This window comes from Stomoxys calcitrans, chromosome 4 (genome assembly GCF_963082655.1).
Source record: "Stomoxys calcitrans chromosome 4, idStoCalc2.1, whole genome shotgun sequence".
NCBI lineage: Eukaryota > Metazoa > Arthropoda > Insecta > Diptera > Muscidae > Stomoxys > Stomoxys calcitrans.
In genome coordinates this window covers 710,692-730,192 of record NC_081555.1, presented here as the reverse complement: position 1 = coordinate 730,192, position 19,501 = coordinate 710,692, and the positions used below count along the sequence as shown (strand labels likewise).

The 19,501-nt window shown below is 37.7% G+C and overlaps 1 protein-coding gene and 1 long non-coding RNA gene across 2 annotated transcripts in view; one reads left to right on the top strand and one right to left on the bottom strand.

The window, feature by feature from the left end:
* The window catches only part of LOC106084203 (tetratricopeptide repeat protein 28), a 48,718-nt gene extending 30,150 nt beyond the window's left edge, over positions 1-18,568 (bottom strand). Inside the window, exons 1-2 of the mRNA XM_013247745.2 lie at positions 18,077-18,568; positions 2,555-2,787 (exon numbers count right to left, since the gene is read on the bottom strand). Of these exons, the coding sequence (XP_013103199.2) occupies positions 2,555-2,680 (126 nt within the window). The 5' untranslated portion in view covers positions 2,681-2,787; positions 18,077-18,568. The remainder of the gene's footprint in view (positions 1-2,554; positions 2,788-18,076) is intronic.
* LOC106084210 (uncharacterized) lies at positions 11,784-12,697 on the top strand. The gene is made up of 3 exons (XR_001220768.2): positions 11,784-11,900; positions 12,218-12,477; positions 12,546-12,697. It is a non-coding gene; the product is annotated as an uncharacterized LOC106084210 (long non-coding RNA).
* Positions 18,569-19,501: the final 933 nt, after the last annotated feature.

Sequence of the window (19,501 nt, the reverse complement as noted above, 5' to 3'; positions counted from 1 at the left end):
ATTCTTGTTAAGTATAGGCCCAATTGGTCCATAACCGTATGGGTCCATAACCCATATATACCGATCTCCCGATTGTACTCTTTGAACCCCTAGAGGTCGTATAGACCAAGTATGGTCAAAACCAGTCTATAACCTGAAAATTCTCCCATATAATTTTACTTCCTAAGCCTCTAGAGGGCGCAATTATTATTCGATTTGGCTGAAATATTTCTCATATAACCTTCAACATCCATGCAAGTATGGTCTGAATCCGTCTCTATTGCTCCCATATAAACGGATCTTACGACGTTACTTCTTTAGCATATACCGGGAGAAATTCGTAACCAAATTTATAATAAACAACAAATAAAAATCGCATTAATTTCCGCCGTGCTGCACTATGGATACCCACCACCATGGATTTATTTATCATCTTATTTTATTATAAACCTACTATATCTATATAGATGCTCACGTTTAGGCCGATTTTGATCATATTCGGTTCTGGTGGCGATAAGACAGTTAAAAATTTCAGGGAAATCGGGTTATAAATGAAGACTTTATGGCTTATGATCGCAGATCGGTCCATGTGGCAGCTATATGCAAATATGGTCTGATATAGACCATACGCGGTTCGGATACCGGATGGCCAACTAAAACTCCATGTTCCAAATTTATAGCAAAATATGGTCTGATCTGGAACAAATTTGGTTCGGCCAAATGGGAAATTTAGTCCAACCTATTGTTCTAAATTTCAGCGAAAGAGCGAAATCGGCATATCGAGCTATGTATATGCAAGGTATATCTAAATGTAGTGCGGTCTGGACAATGTTCATTTCAGACAACCAGAGGCCTGGACTAAATCACTGTCTCAAATTTCAGCGTAATAAATGGGGCTTTTATAACAACTATATCCTAACAAGTACCTACCAGGACCATATTCCGTTTGGATGTCGACTGTCATAATAAAACTTACTGTTCAAAATGTTATCAAAACCGGGTAATAAATGGGATTAAGAACCTTAATAGACAGATTGGTCTATAGGCTAAATATATCTAAAAACAATCCGATCTGGACCATACTTGCTCCGTATGTCGACCGGCCAAATAAAACTCGCTGTTCTACAATAAATTCCAATGCTATGCGCGCCTGTTGTAGTCTTACGATCCGATCCCGTTAGCTCGGCCTATATGACAGCTATCCATAATTATGGCCCAATATGGGCCATATTTCCTTCAGTTATTGGGAGAACTAGTGCAACTCGTGGTCTCAAATTTCAGCGAAACCGGACAATAAAATCGGCTTTTTTGAGCTTAAGACCCTAACCTGGGAGTTTGGTCTACATGGCAAAATTGCAAATTTTGCCCATGAACATTCCACTAAGGAACAGGGGCAAACTTCTCACATATCAACGTGTGCAGTCCGATTCAATTTCAAGCTCAATGATAAGGGGCCTCCTTTTTTTATAAACGAGTCCGTACGGTGTGCCGCAGTGCGACACCTCTTTAGAGAGAAGTTTTAGATGGTATAGTACCTCACAAATGTTGCCAGCATTAGAAGGGGAAAACCACCGCTGAAAAATTTTTTTTGATGGTCTCGCCAGGATTCGAATCCATGCGTTCAGCGTCATAGGCGGACATGCTAACCTCTGCGCTACGGTGGCCTCCTGTCTACATGGCAGCAATATCTAAATATATTGGGTTGCCCAAAAAGTAATTGCGGATTTTTTAAAAGAAAGTAAATGCATTTTTAATAAAGCTTAGAATGAACTTTAATCATTTAATCACTATGGGGCAACCCATAGTTGGATTTTGCTAATTCAAGAACTAGTAGGTTACTACGTATAGCTCAATATCTCAATTTTTGAATGTTATAGCGTGATTACAACAAACGGAAGGACAGACACACGGACATCGTTGAGTCGTCTTAGAATTTTACGATGATCCAGAATATACATATATGCTTTGTAGGGTCGGAAATGGATATTTCGGTGGAATAATTAAATGAATGTACCCCTTAATACAATAGTATGGTGGCGGGTATAAAAATACATGGAGTTTGTTGCTTGAGCCCTTTTAGTTTTTGCCTATAAAGTGAAATCGTGCAAAGAACTTGAAAATGGGTTAAATGGTGAATGGTATTAAGGATTCGGCCCAACCGAACTTAGCTTATTTTTACTTTAAGACGAAACCTCTTAAAATTGATAGAAATCGGTTCTCTAATACGTTTTCGAAAACGATTTTATGAAAGTTAACTCTGAAGTTATCTCGTATTAATTAAATAATTTTTGTTGCAATTCGTCAACAAAGTTCGTCAATAAAAATGTGTATTTAAAAGGTTTATTAGGAGCGGATTTTGAGATTGAAAACCGCTCCATTGCTCCGGGTTCTAAAAATGACGCTCCCGCTCCGAATCCCTAGATGTGTCCTTAAGGATGGTATTTTAGCTCGCAATCATTAAAAAAACCCTTTGATCAAGAAACAAAATCTTTAAATATCTGTACGTTTTTTGGATATCAAAAGGTTGGTATTGTCCGACTTTGTTTTTATTAATGTTTATGATTTCAAGTCTTACCTCTGAGAAATCTCTCTGGGACATTTTTACAGCATCGTGGGTTACATTTGCATTGGCCAGTTCTGCATTTAATTCATTGCCATTGAAATTTAACGGCAAGTTTAGTAAATTTTCATAATTCGTCATTGTTTCGTTTTCTAATTTTATTTATTTTTTGAGTGTTTTAAAAACTTCTTCACATGTCGCTTAAGACTCATGTATCAATTGAGGGAAAGTGTTGAGTTGGCTATAGCCTGAAAAGAAAAGAACAACAAACGGAATTATTATTTTATCTTGTAGGTGAATGAATTGAGGTCGTTTTATGCTTCCCAGGGCAAGGTGTAGTTTCTTTTTTGTTTTCACGCCCCAATCGAAATCGAGCAATGGGTCCGTGAGATATTCGATGCCACTGGTGTGAAGAATTATTTTTCAGTGTTTCGTTGTTTTTGGACATCTCATGAAAATAATTGCAAATTAATATTTTTCGATAAATCAACTGAAAAATTCGATACTGCACTTTGTGCCTCTCACTTTTTGTTTGTTGTGTGTTTCAATACCATAGAGAATTCAAAATTAATTTTCGCAAAGAAATCTGATAACGACCAGGCCATCAACTCGCAACAGAGGTAGTAGAGGAGTGGTGGGGTATCCGACCACCACATGTGTGTCCCACAAAATGTTATGGGTGTACAGCACATAATTGCACAACAAGTGATGCTGGGCAACATTTTGGCAACAGCATGCATGCAGTTGTAACACAAGTGGTTCGGCAGCAGTGGACTATTTGTCAGGCCAATAATGGCACAGGTGTAAATTGTCTTGGTTAGGACCAAGCAGCCATCTATCTGCAGTTGGTTGTGAGTTGTGAGAAGCCTTCGCACACAAACCACAATATTTCCCATTGATGGACGAACAAGGTTTTAGGTCTCTTCATAGCACAAATCAAAATATTTAAAAACCTGGTTCATTTGAAACCCCTAACCTATGATACAACAAGACAACGGATGTTTTCGGGCCAGAACTTTTATATGCCGCGACTAATCGAACAAAAGAATGTCTTTTTTTAGGCGCCACTTGTTTCCTCCTTTGTTTGCGATTCACAGAAGCAAATTCACTTGGCCACACTGTCGTACGGTTCAAGGGATGAACATTCGGCAAGATAAATCGAAATTGTTGTTGGCAGGGCAGCAACGACCGACCGACTGACGTGTGACGTATTGGCTTCCTGCCGCAGCCTCCTTGTGTAGCCCAAAACCCAAGCTGAAACTTCTCAATAAAATGTAATTCCCAGAATTTGTTCATTATTGCTGGCATTTTTTTGACCACCATCAAAGGATTGAAACAAAGCGGCACTTTCCAACAAAACTGCCCACAAAATCTCAGTAGAAGAGCCTGTATTCGCCGATTTCATAGTGTGCGAATTAGAACTTTTATTTGCATTTGCAGTTGCTTTAATGGCAGTATGCCACATTCTCATATTTCTATGTTATCATTGATTTGCGGCTTTCAGTTGAATGCATTGCCATCAAACCCTGAGAGGGGGTATTGGATTGAATATCCACGAACATCTTTGAGACTTGAGGGCGATTGAGTGGCGCCGTGCATTCGAGTCGATGACAACTTCTCTGTGGAACGCACAGCTGTGAACAAGGGAGTTGTTGAGGCAGAAAATTCATATGGCGAACTGAGCTGATGATTACGTTTAGAATTAACGGTTGCGCCAATGACACGACGATAAAATATGAGTGCGTATCATATATTTCGTTAATGTACATTAGGGTAGCACGCAATAAATATTGAAAGTTTGAAAACAAAATACATGACGTATTTTGTCATACAATGACACGACGATAAAATATGAGTGCGTATCATATATTTCGTTAATGTACATTAGGGTAGCACGCAATAAATATTGAAAGTTTGAAAACAAAATACAAGTAAAAACACATTCAGTTCGGCCGGGCCAAACTTTGGATATCCACCACCTCAGATATATACATTAAGGACCTTTCGCCAAAATCGATTGAATCGAAAGGTCCCACCGAGTTTGGTCCGAACTGGACCAAACTCGGTGGGACCTTGAGTGGTCCTAACACAGCTCGCTGCTCCAAATTTCAAGAAAATCGTGCAATAAATGGGCCATGTATGGAAACGATGTATGGGAGCCTTATACAACTACAAATACAAACAAATTTTGCCCATGAATATTCCACGAAGGAACTGGGGCAAACTTCTCACATATCATAAGTGCAGCCCGATTCAAGTTTAAGCTCAATGATAAGGGGCCTCATTTTTTATAGCCGAGTCCGAACGGTGTGCCGCAGTGCGACACCTCTTTGGAAAGAAGTTTTACATGGCGTAGTACCTTACAAATGTTGCCAGCATTAGGAGGGGAAAACCACCGCTGACAATTTTTCTGATGATCTCGCCAGGATTCCTGCCCAGGCCTCCACACAACTTGCTGTGCAAATTTCGGCAATAAATTTACGTTTTATAAGGCAAATCGGGAGAACGGCATATATAGCAGCTACATCGAAGTGTAGTCATATCTGGACCATACTCGGTACGGATGTCGAGGAGTTCAGCACAACTTGCTCGTAACGTTTTTAGCACCTCGAAGTATTGGTCTGCGATCCTATAAAGTATATATAGATAAGCTTGATCGGTCTTGACATTTTAAAGCTACGTTCAGATTAGACAAATATTTTACGCAACTTGTTTTCTCATTTTTGTCTAAAATATGTCAAATACGTACATTTTCGATTGTATTGTTTGTCCACAAATTCAATAGCGTTAAACATTAGATCAAAACAAGGCTTTTTATTTGCCCTACCTACATTCGATTGCATGTAAAATTTGCGTTTCTTTGTTTGATTGTACAATTTCTTTTTTGTAAGAACGTCTTGCCTCAGGGCTTTACCACTTTGGAGAAGCTTTACACGGCCGAACACCACACAAATGTCGCCAGAATTAGTGGGGGGATAACCACTGCCTAAAATTTTCCAATTTTCCCGCCAGGTTTCGAGCCCAAGCTTTTAGCGTCATAGACGCCTCTAGCGCCAAAATGATTTAAATTTTATCTGAATGTTTTTAGATTTGTAAGGCTTCCAACATAGATTCCGAGTCATCTTCCGAGGAACTTGTATTATAATTTGTAGTTTTTTAAACAGCTCTACCCGACTTGTGTTGTACATTGGGTGGATTTCTGGCCTTGCACAAACATCGAGGTATATATCTTTTGACCATTTATGCACTGTACAATGGCTATCACTCGTTAGCTTCGAATTGACAAATTAACCAAGTTGAAGGTGTGTACTACACTGATAGAAAAGTTTGGTGAAAATAGCTAATATTGTCTGCTGCTATTGTAGCAGAAGTTCTGCTATTACAGCAGCAGTTCTGCAATTTCAGAGTATCAGGCTGACTGCTGAAAAGCCTGTTGTTTGTTGAAAATCTTCTTTCTTCAAATTTAGATACAAAAGGCCATGCCAGCCATCTACACATTAGTAGAGCAATGACAAAAATGCAAGCGAGCTCATCCACATTTGGAAATGTATACGAATAGACGGAACAGTTAGTTTCTTTACAGTTGTATTCCACAAAATAAAATCATTCATTCCAACAAAATTAAAAAAAAATGCCTTAAGTAATCTATACAAGTAACAGGCAAACATAACAGTATCATAAACATTTTTTCACCAGATATTTGTACTCACAACAGCAGATTTTGTTTGCTGATTTAGCTGACCGAAATGTTTGCTAATACAGCAGCCTTATGTTTCCCGAAACAGCAGTAATTTCTGCTTTTCCATTTTCAGCAGACAAAAACTGCTGTTTTAGGAAACATTTTTCTGTTTTGAATAACAAATTTGGTTGAAAGAAAAGAATAAACCAAAATACCTAAAGTGAAGTAAATAAAATAATGAAAAATAAAGTAAAATAAAATAAAGAGTGCCAAAGTTTAAGTCCGATAGTAATTTTTGATGTTGGATAAGTTCTTCCTATTCCACGGAAAAGCATTCCACTTTTTCACCTAAGAAATAGGCATCCTCATTTATAATCACCCATCCAGTTTGACATGCCCTAATGCTTGCCATATGATAGTCACTTTTATGATGCTATTAATTCTCCCGAATGAAAGTTGCATCGCTCCACTCTGTTCGTTTTGATTTGCTTCCGACATTATTCAAATCAACTTATTATTTAAATGGTGCATACTGTTGAAGAAATAGAGTGGACATTCTGCTGGCTGAACGAATCCTTGTGTCAGGTTTGTTTCCTAAGTCTTTGGTGACATATGTCCAATACATGCATGCGTTACCAATTCAAATCTTTACTGCCACCATTGATTGGATTGCTTGCAGTTGGTGTTAACCATGTACAGTCCCCCAATTTCTTTCCAATTTATGTTAATTGTGGCAACATTGATTTTGACTTGACTAGCAAAGCAGCAGTACAAAATGGTGCGCACCCTCTTTGATGATGTGGTGCCAAAGGTAGAGCATTGAGAATGTGTCCGGCTTTTGCAATTTATTCTGCTGATAAAGTTATTTATCAAAATTCTTTCCAGTTGTCAGTTTGAATGTTTTGGCCTTTTGTGGCAATAAGACTTGGCCGATATGAATTTGTGTTTGTTGTTGTTTTTGCCACAAAAAATGAACTTTTTCTTTAATAAAGGAGCTTAAATTCTCCATTGCGAAAGTGATGGTTTATTATTTAAGGTGTAACCGTTACACGTTATCTTTTGATTTGGTTTTCTTCGGTGGGCCGAAAAGTTGTTAAAATTTTAATAATGGCTTGGAGTGGTAGAATGATTTCATGGTTGCTGGTCGTTCGTTCGCTTGCCATTTGCTGGTTGCTGTTGGTTGCCACCTCAGGAATTGAGACATAAACATTTATTAGGCAAAACGAATTTTGTTAACATTAATACGGTATTCAAAATTTGGCAATAAGGATTTCCAGGGAAGACTTGAAATGTTCCCTCCGCTCCCGCCTATGCGTATGCCAATAGCAAAGACTAAGTACAGTAAACCCTTTTTATTTTTTTGCAAAATACAAAAGTGAATTTTTAACCCATATTTCAGAGAAGGAACTAGCAGTTCTCGTTTTGTCACGACAATTATTTGTGGGCAATAAGACGGTGGAAGATGCAAAGGTGTCAAAGACATCAATGAAAGACAATAAGAGTAGGAAATATTTGCTAAGTAAGTTTGGTGCGAAAATGGATTGACTTTTAGCAAATTCTGATAAGTTTTGAAGATTTGATTATGGGAAGTTTTGAAGATTTCTTAATTGGAACACCGAATGACCATTCTACAAATCCAGCAGTTCCTTCCGCAAATGGACTACAGACCAGTGTCCTATTAGTGGCGATCAGCAAAAGATAGAAAAATTCACAGTTTCTGATGTCAGAGGAACATTTTAAACGATAACCAAGTAAAAAGGTTGAAGCCAAGCATAATAAGCGCAGACATTGTTAAGTTAACACAAGCACTAACTCTTATGATTTGGCCAAAAGGCAGACAACTACCTTAGATACAGGTAAATATAAGGTTCGCGACTAATTGTCTTCAGCACATAGGTGGGGATACGTTATCAGACTTGAACCATCAAAGAGAGCGATTATGAATTCTGCGATTAACACTGGATTCCAGCATTTACAACGCAGAATAAGATGATTTCTGGAACTATGTTCGCTTTTCGCTGGCGGAATTCGATTTTTAAAAAGAAAATAATAAATGAAAATGGTAATTTTTCTAATGTTACAAGTTTAATCTAGAGTCGTTACCATAATGGATAGCGAAAATTATTGCGAAAAGTGAATATAGTACCAGTTTTTAGGTGCAAGGCCATAGTGCCATGGGGCGGATAAAATTCTCCACCTTCTTTCAACCTAACCCAAGGCATGTGTTAACCAAGAAATAGAAAAGTATACAAGTAGACACCGACATAAAGGTCTATGAAATCATAAAAGAACCTTTAGAATACAATGAGAGTTCTGTGAGAATTCTTTTTGGCTAGCCCCGAAGCTTTTATAACTCGAGAGTCCCAGGCCTCTTTACGATGTGGTTGAATAAGTTAAAATTTATCTGTATTAGGTACAAAGTCACAGAAATGTTCCAGAAAATGGTCGAACAGATAACTTTGCAAGAGATTCAGCTTCAGTTTTGATGATGGAGTAAAAAAGACGACGGATAGTAAATGAACATTTAAATGCGAGCGACACTAAACTGATGTAGGTTAGGTTTAGTTGGCAGTCTGCTATCAAACCCCCTTAGACGTTTACGTCCCTTGTGATACCACAGGAACTGGAGAAGGAGAATGTTTTTTAGTTCGTACTGTTGCTTCATTCAGATCGCTTTGAAAAGCCCAACAACTTGTGAATGCATCCATCCGCTAAATTTGAGAACCTAAAGTGGAACTGCATCCGTCTGCCAGTGTTCTATAGTCTCTTCTTCCTCGACGTCTGCACAACATCTTCTGCAAACGTCGTTACTTGCAACCTTCAGTCTGTCAGCATGTTTTTCGATCAGACAGTGACCTGTTATGACGGACACAATGACTGAGACGTCTGTTCGAGCCAGCGACAGCAGAGTTGTAGACCTCTTCAAATCTAGATTTAGTCATATAATTTTGGGGTGCTCACAACTCCCACTTTCTGACCATCTGCCATTCATTAGCCTTCGGGCCCAATCCTGAAGACTTAGCTTACAAGTCGCTAGAGACATACCCATAGATTCCAGTTCCCCTGGAATGCGTAAGGTAGTTCCTAGTCTCGCGCGCTCATCGTACCTGAGATATCTCTGTGGCCCGGGATACAGAACAGGTGAATTTTAAACTGTTCAGCCATATGCTGAGAGATATGCGACAGTGGAGGGTGGCTTTTGAATTCTGCTGGCAACTGAAGTTACCTATATTAACTTTGAAATATATCGACTGAGCTTTCCTTTACTTTTGTTGCTACGATCAGCAGTTTTGCTCATACCTTATTGGAAATGTAACTAAGAGACCGAATGTTACAACTCAAGATTGCCGTTGATTTTAGAAAAGGAACCTATAAAACATATAACCAGCAGTATAGAGTTATCGTAAGGTATTGCAATATTTAAAACAATCTGAATGATTTCCCTGCACTAAGAATAAGGCCTCTACGGGGAATGGGGCAGGTCCCAAACCTATCACGGGATAGGTTCTCGTCCTCTAACATGGAAAACCCTATCACTTTTATAAGATTTGTCGCTCGAGGTGACGAATTGCCACCATTCTAACACCTTAGGATAGATCCTGGGACAGTTCGAAAATGATGAGTATACCGTGCAAGGATTTTTAAGGAAGATAACATTAGTTAGCAAATATATTTAACGGATAAGCAATTGTTAACAATAATTAAGCGACTTTTTAAAAAATAATTAAGAATCATAAGATATGACAATTGAAACTTTTCATTCCCTGTAGGATATGTCTTGTGACGGGCAACTAATTCTTTGGTATATTTGGGGCACTTGACTACTCATTTCCCGTAGGGACATGACTAATGATCATTCTAAGAAAGGCCAATGGAAGTTAGCATGTCCACCTATGACGCTGAACGCCTGGGTTTGAATGATGCTAAGATAATCAGAAACATTTTTCACCGCGGTTGTCTTCTCCTAACGCTGGCGCCATTTCGTCTTCTTCTTCTGTCGGAGGTGTAATGCTATCTTGTTCATACACCACTTGAGATGATTGAATTTGAGATAAACGCACTTGAGTTTTGCAAAATGCATTGAAATTTACACCTTGTATATCGAAAACTAAAAATGATACTTAAAAGGGTGTGTAGGATCGGTTTCCTAACTCAAAAAATTCGAAAATGGCATATGGAACAAGATAGCATGAAGCAGACGATTTGTAAGGAACTATGCCATTTGAATGAATGTTATGGCAGCTATGTAAAAACTTCTCCCCAAAGAGGTTGCGGCATGACGTTCGGACTCGACTATAAAAAGGTGGAGCCCCCTATCATTGAGATTAAACTTGAATCGGACAGCACTCAGTTATATGTGAGAAGTTTGCCCCTGTTCCTTAATGGAATGTTCATGGGTAAATTGGTGTTTGCAGAAGTCTGGGTTTGAATGGCCTTTCTTAGAATGATCATTAGTCATGTCCCTACGGGAAATGAGTAGTCAAGTGCCCCAAATATACCAAAGAATTAAGACTTCTGCAAACAGACTTCTTCTCTCATTCTAGAACCAAATTGACCAGAAAGACTGCTATTGACTTGTTTATGAATTCTCAAATGATTTAGTTAAGGTCCGAATCATGTTATAAAATCCTTATCTCATTTATAGTAGAAACTATCAAATCTCTCCTTTTTGTATACACACGAATATATGTCTAAGAATATGACATGACTAATGATCATTCTAAGAGTAAATATTATTTATAGAATGCTCGTAATGATTTTAATCATTCTAATTGTAAACGCCTGCTCTAAACGAACTATTACACTCAGTGAAATTTGTTGGTAAAAACAGCAACAGTAATTTTTTGCAAAAACAGCAAACATTTTCTGCTACTTTTACTTGGTGGAAGTTTGATTGTAACCTCAAACTCTCAAAAGTGCTTTAAAACCATATGAATATCACATCTTATCATTTAATTTAAAAGTTTTTTACATAACTTTTTATACTTTTATACTTTTATAATTTTTTTTATGATTTCAAATAGCAGCAGACTACTAAAATCGTAATCATAATTGGCTGTCTTTGAGATGTGCAAAATTTTGAACATGTTTCCTTCAAAGGTTAAACAACTGTACTTTTAAAACAAAAGACAGAGTTTGCTGTTATCAGCAAACCTTTATTTCTGGGTGTATGATATATGGACGGCGGATTCTGACTGCGGCTACTGCGACGAGTATTGTTGTCTGAGTCAACGATTTAAAGTCTGTGTATTTAGATTATAAAACATATAAATCATCGATGCCATATAGTATTAGAACACACAAGTACATGGTGGCCAACTCAAGCCTCATTATAATTCATTTTTATGAATTTAAACTATCATCTCATGAGCATTTCGTACCAAAATGCGGCGGCGCTTACTTTTGAAGATTGGGTTTGCAACAACAACTCCAATCCCCACGTTTTTACCTTTTTGAGATATTAGTTTTTAAGCCAAACAAAAATAGTACAGCATCCCAAAGCAACCAAATGACAGTTATTGAAATATCAATAAACTTATTAACATAATTATAAGACATTTTCAGGGGGAAACCCACCCTCCCTCCGCCGATTACCATTCGAAAGCATTAATTCTGTGGCTACCAGAATACCAACATCAATTTCAATCAGAGAATACCAAAGTGCACAACAACAATGCCCTGGTAATTGGTAATTTATGCAAATTGTTATCGAATGATTGGTCTGACATGAAATATTGAAAAATATATCGATAAGTTAGGTCGGTCGTTCAGAGAGCGCCGCGATACAAACGTTACGCATTCGGGCCCCCAATCTAATTAATGTTGTCTTCTGTCGATAGATGCGGCAGCTGTTTTGAATTTAATTTCATTTAGACCATTTTTTGATTTTTGAAAATTGGAAAGAAAGAAAAACCGGATTTGAAAACAATGTGGCATTTATTGTAATTTCAAACATTTGATATTCTATGTCTGTTGCATGAACCTTGGATCGAGAGCAGCCAGTCGTCTTAAGGGTTTTGTAAAATCAAACTAATATGTGGGAACTATGAATGTATGTAATCTGGTAGCTGTTTGTTATGCCCCATAAATGGAATTCACTTGGAAAGCTGGTGGGGCTACCTAGAAAACAAGATGGCAAAGAGATGGATTTTATTGGATTATTTTATAAGCAGAGTTGTTGGTGTAATAATTTAAAGCCATACATAGTATACAAATGTTTTACCATTTATTATACTTTGAGATAACATATGCGGGAACGGTAAATGTATCTGGATCTTTAATTATTTATGGTCATTTATTGATTTTTGTTGTATATTTTTATTACAGAAAAATCAAAACGCTCAATCACCATGAAATCGTGATTTTCATAGCTTGCCAATGCTTTAAGCAAGTGTACAGTTTGTCTAACATTGAGATAGTTGAAGAGAATAAAAAATGTGGACAGGATTGCATGTCCCGATTACTTTTCCTATAGTAAATATGCATGCGTTCGTCCCCATGATGATGGTATCAAATGCTTTATTATGTCTTGTGTTGGGAATATTACATCCTGTTGGAATATGTGAATATAATTGTGAGTGGTTCATTCGTAAGATCAGCCCAATCGAATCCACTGGATCATCTTATTCCCAATCAAGGCAGCTTCTACTACAGTTATTACAATACATGGTATGTCATGCTTTAGGGTATATAACACGGTGCTAAATTATGACTGCTGCTAGAGTTCTTGGATATCGCTAACCGAATTGAAGTTGTTTATTAGACCTCTTGTGATTAATGTCAAACCATAGAGTACACCTAGATCAGATCAAACCAACAAATAACTCGCGGATCTCTTTAGTTTTGATTTATAATTCTGTCCTCTATTCGAAATATTTTCTAGCTTATTGTATCCTCCCACTTTCTCTCGGGTACCAGGTCGAGTATCTTTATGTGTCATGTGCTTGCAGCTTTTTTATGGTTTCTATACATTTCATAATGCCTTTGGACTTCATTCTACAATATCTGATCTGAAGTGTTTGGCAGTCACATGAATGCTGATTTTGAAGTCGGGATGGTATATTTCTACAATTTTGGATACGATGATCAAGGTACAAGGTCTTTCAAGTATTCAATTCCAACGCTCAGTGGTATTGAGTCGAAAAAATCTGCCGTTTGAGAACGGGTAGAGATAACTTTTTGACCAGAAGAGATTTTTTAGACCTCAAGAGGACTTTGCTTTAGGGATATTTTGGAAATAGGACTACGAATGAAGATTTGGCAGCCCGAACAATATTTCAAAAATCAGAGGTGACTAATTTTAGGGGCCTGCCAGGAGGTGCCTGGACAAGCTTGTAGTTTTTGTTCGATTCTATCCAATGCAATGCAATGATATGTTGCAGTCCAGCATATTAATGTATAATCTTATCACTGATTCTATTTTTGAAAGATCTGTAAATATTGATTCTAAAGTTTCTTCTCCCCCATTATAAATGCGTATCTTGAAAGTTGTGATTAAAGTTAGTCAAACGTTTTCTTGGCTTCCTTTCGTATTCAATAGAAACTCAAATGTTGTTGAAATTTGTATGTAGATATCCATACAAATTTCAAAAACTTTAGAGTTTCTATTGAATACGAAAGGGAGTCAAGAAAACGTAAACGCAACTTGATGTATGTTGATTCTCATCATCTAAAGCCAATTTCTGCAAGTTTATCTCTCTCTCTCTCCAAATTTTAGGTACCTTCATGGGAAATTGCAAACAGGGTGCACAAACCACACATGGAATACAAACGCAAAACATCGTATTTTGGTTTTATTTTAAGTTTTAGGGTGACAAAGTTTTATTGCACTTCAGCATTCCAAATTAATAGAAATTTCCAATATGAATAAAAGTTTGAATAACACTATAGCTTAGCTGGCATACGTAGCCTAACCTGAAAAACCACAAAATGTGTCTTATTAACCCAATTTAAAAGTCGCATTACATACTTCTTGTAATCCAAAGCGGGAGTCTGAATTTGATTAAAATTTTTTCAGTTCTTTGCTCTGTGCTCTCCGCTTGGCCATTGTTGTTTAAAATGTTAATCTGATCCATGATATTATGCCGAAAACTGTTTCAACCTGTCGATCGCCGTACCCGTATTTTTAAACAACGTCGTGGTGTATTGTAAATTGATAAAAATTTTAATGTGGGATAGGGTGGTGTGGAATGGAATGGCCGAAGTATGTCAACATGGAAATATAAAATGTCTATCTTTATGGGATATTTATGGAAAAGAGTTGCTCACAAGCCATTGACACTTTGAGGCATTTCGTTGACTATGAAATCGCTGTGTCAACAGCTGTGTAGCGTAAAATCTAAAAACAAAACAAAACACTTGTCAAGATTTTGTTTTGAGCAAATGGAAGACAAAAGACTATGAAGTAATTATCTATAGATGATGAAAGCGATAAATAACAGAAATATTGCAGCTAGAAGTGATTTTAAGGAAGCTTACACCAGCATGCTTCTTTAAGGCTAAGTTGGGAATGTTAGGTCCTTTAGCTTAGGATGGCTTAGCACAGAATATTGATGGGAACTGAACTACAATTGATAATTGAAGATTCTTCAAGAAAGGAAATTTCCGCAGACGGATTCGTTGCCTCTAGAAATGTTTTCGGTACCAAATGAAAACTTCAAGGCTGGCATTAGGAGGCAGGTGTGCAATATACTGCTCGTTTTTAAAGGGATATTAGAACTGATTGATCAAAAAATGGAATTTTTACCCAATTTTCGATTGAAATATTACGTAAAGTAAATAACCTATAGTGAATTAAGGGGTTTAAAAATACTTTCTAATAAGAAACAAACTTTTTTCTTTCGGTTTGCCTGAAAATTTGCATGTGTCGTTCTGGTATTACTTCCAACAACTGCGCCAAGTATGGCCTAAATCAGTTCATAACATGATATAATATGGGTGTAATTATTACTCGATTTGCCCGATTTTTTGGAAGTGGTATATTTCTATGACTTCTAACAGCCATGACTGTAACTGTCTATAACTTGATAAAGCTCTTATATATTTGAAAAGGTCATTCAAAGAACTTGTCATATGCAATCCATGGTGGAGGGTATATAAGATTCCGCCCGGCAAAGCTGTACGCGCTTTTACTAGTTTTTTTTTATAGATTTATAAAATGCCATATCCTTTGTGTTAACCAAAAAATTCATTTGGAACTTTTGGAAAATTTTTTGGTTGGTAAACTGTTTCTGGGATTTGCCTATATGCAATATTTCATCCAATTCGGAAAAGAGCTGTGTATGGGCTCTGTGTGCCAGGTTATGTATTACAGATGATAAAAATCATAAGGAAGCTTAAGGTACCATCGGATAAGAACTGTGTCCTCTAGATGCTCAAGAGATTACTTGGATGGTCGTTTCGTATGTGAACTATTTCAAGGTTATTAACCGTGGATGTTGCAAGTCATAACATAACAACTAACAATTTCGGCCAACATGCCTACACCTAAGCAGCAATCGGCTTGTTTGGTGCGCTCCAAATACTGAAAAGTTACCCCAAAGAATTGTGAGGGATTCGTGCTGCTCACCAAGTCCGTTGTCGTTCCATGTTCTATTCCCCCAAGTTGTTTCAAATTTATTTTGCATAATCCATCCATGATTGCACAAAAAATTCCGTGCTGCTCCCAAAATCCCTTATCGTTCTCTGTTCTATGCAACTAAGTTGTTTCAAGTCTATTGTGCATAAGTGTGCCCATACTCATATGTGTTGATTATGATACCGAAAGCCATTATGACCTCCTTCTGACTTTCTCTCAACAATAACCTGGTATTCGATTTGCAATAGTTGCTCGATTGTATGTTTCTCCCTGACAAACCGACAGAGTATACTGAACACTTTCCATGTACACTCACGACGTTTCGACACAATTATCAACCAGTGCTGCCACGCCGAAAAACTGAGTCATAAAAAATCCCCCTCCGCCCACACCCATAACTCGCACCGTGTGTCCCTGAAAGGCTCTGCTTTTGTAAAGTTTATTCATGGCAATCCTCTGGTCCTTACAGCCAAGTCGTCTGCCCTCTCATTCTCCTTTACTCCGCCATGGCCCGGCACCCAAACGTTGTGGATCATGCCATACTCAAAGAATGCGTTAATCTCATTCTCACAAGGTTTCCCATATGACCTATAGAAGTAAAAACTATTTGTGTAAAAATTCAAGGAGATAGCCTTACCCATTCAAAACTTTAAGCATTTGTCAAACAATCTGACGCACATTGCTATAATATCAAAGTGATCAAGAATATGCATACATTTCGAAGTCTTGGGTCAGTATTGTGAGGTGTTGTTGACGGTATGATGAAGTAAGAAGACCCCTCATCATATGTTGAAGGGCTTAACTTTTAGTCAATTCCCAACCCATTCTTATAGTTATGGGAGATGAAGAAGGACGCAGTGTTATAAAATACAAAAAGTCTTCCATTTAGATGAATTTCTCAGAAACTTTTGAGACTTCTTCTTCTGACTAATTAGCCCATGTTCCCTTTATTTCATTAGAAAACTTTGATTACATCTTTGGGAAACGATATCTGATTGTTGTAATTTAATGCCTTGTAAATTTGTTGTTGTTGTAGGTTTTCTTCTTTTTCTTTTTTTTTTTTTTTGGTTTTAATTAATTCTACGAAATACTTCTTTCCGGCATTCCGGTCATCCCCGGTGTGTTATTATGTTGTTATCTGTTATTAAATAAACATTAGCAAAATGTTTTAATGTTGTTGTTGTTGTTGTTGTTGTGGTTCCTTGTGTTGGCGGCAGTGGTGGTGATGATGATGATGATGACGGTGAGTGACTTGTTAAATATTTTCCATTGTTAAAGGCAACACGCATGTTGTATTTCTTTAGGGGGCCATACAGAGAAAGAAGCCAGAGGGAGAGACATGTGGTTGTTGTTGCACAACACTGGGCAAACAAAACGAAAGACTTAAGAAACGAACGCGTTATGTATGATTTCACAGGTCTCTTTCAATCAATCGAAGAAATGTAAACTACACCATCGAATCGGCGTTTGGAATTAGCATTTGTTGGGAGCACTTGCTTTGGGAAACTGTATTTATCGGGTGATTACCAAAAGACGTCTTCGTTAATTACAGGTGATTGCTCATATTGGGCAAATGGTCACAAAACCGAACTAAATGAAGCAGCAAGAGATCGCTTTGGTGTTTTCTTATGGTTTTTGCTAAATTTCTTAGACAACAAAGCCATAGTCGTGGGGTCCGAAAACAAGCACAACTGCATAAACACCATCATCATCATTGCCATCGTCATCTTGGTGTAATCCCAATCATCGTCAAGTTGTTGCCGAAGCAGGAGGGGGGAAGGAAGCCAAAGTGTTTGATCTTGGTTCTCGCTAGTCCATGTTGTTGCTGTTGTTGTTTTTTTCTGGGGTTCAAAACGTGGGGACGGACAATACATCTCTTGAGTGTAAATGTGCGCCCATGTTTTGTTGGTATGTGTGTGTGTGTGTGTTTGTAGTGCGAGTGTTGGATTCTCCTTCAGAGCACTGAAAACAAAACGAAAAAACACAGCACAATACAAGCAACCACAACAACATGGCCAGCAAAAAACCAAAAACGCCAAACAAGTCAGACAACTTTTCTGCTGCTAACACTGAGGAATGTCGTAAAAACGTCAAAAAGAAAAAGAAAAAAAAAAGACAACAACAACTCGAACACGAACTGAGTTTACACATACACACACTCATGTCCCTAGACTCTGGCACACACTCTCGCACTTGTGTGCATTTTCCCGTGACACTGCAATTTTTCTTTTAATATTAATTAATGAAAATACAATTGGAAAAATGCCAACGTTTTCTTTACCATTTTCCACACGGCCAAAAGCTGCTTCGTTCAGCCACACTCACACAAAAACAAACACATTCACACACACACACACACACTAATACTCGCGCGTGAAGGGAAATTTTGGTTTTTCTGTCACCATTGGTTTTCTTTCGGACGATGGAGTACAGCGCGAATTTTAATGTTTCAGCGATGATTTATTGAGAACGCATCTACCGCACCATGTTCAGTGTAAAGAGACGGCCAAGAACCATTTAAGCCTTTTCCTTTATATTCTAGGAACAATTTCTTTTTTGGACTTTTAAATTTTTGCTTTGAATTTGCTTTTTTTTTTGCTGATGTGGGGTATTTTCTTTTAAATTTTTCTGATTCGAGAAGGCCGAATACTTAAAGAAAATCTCATATGTATCTTTTATTTTCTGTTGCACACACACACACATCTATACAACCATCTACACTTGCACACTTGACCATCAAAAGTTTCGCGTGGTGCCGCGTTTGTCTTTTTTACGTTGTTACTCGTTTGCGCTCCCGTTGAATACTGAATGCTCGCCACACAATAGCCAAAGAGTTGGCCACCAGTAACTTCCATCTAAGACAGTTGGAAGCGGCAGCATTCTCTTCTTAACTCTACAGCATACAGATCGTCGTTGGGGTAAAGCACGAAGTTGTGCTCACAATGCAGAGTGGCAATTTGGCAAGAGAGAAATCGAATCATCAGATCTCTATTGGGTTAGTTCGTTGTTTGGTCATGATTTCTTCCTTTTGAGGCGTAATTTTGTTTGTAAGGCTTTTATTGCGGATAGTTTTTAGCAATTCGAACGCTAATTCAAGTGTCTAAGCTAGACATGGCTCGATATAAATGTCTGTAAGAGCTCTTGTCAAATTCTTAAAACATCCGAATTAAAATTTAGAACTTGAGCGAAAAACTTGACTTGAGGATGTGTTGGTATGAGCACTACAGCCTAAGTTAAAACCGATCATTTAACAATTTTTATAGGAATAAATGCTCGACCAAATGTTCTATAGTTCGTCTGGTGAGCTTTCTACAAACTTTTAAAATGTAAAATAGCAAAAATTTGCCAGTTTTCCCACGGGTGGTCTAATTGGAAGGTTAACATTTCCTTCATTTTGCGTCTTGGTATTAAATACAAAAATCTAAAATGAAGGTCAAAATATCGTTGAAAGTTAGGAGAGTGCGGATATTTATCCGCCCCATGCCATTATTCACATACCTCTAAGCCACTAATGGGCTTGTTGATCGCTTTTAATACTAAAAAGTAACTTCGAAAGCCCTAAACAAGGAATTCCGTGCTACAAAATTCTGAATTGTTTTCCATAACAGGCCATTTAGTTGGTTCATGTCTGCTATTGTGTCCCCACCTAAGTACCGGTGTTTGTTGGCCGCGAAAGCCGAGTAAGCTCGCAGTCCTATGTGTCCTG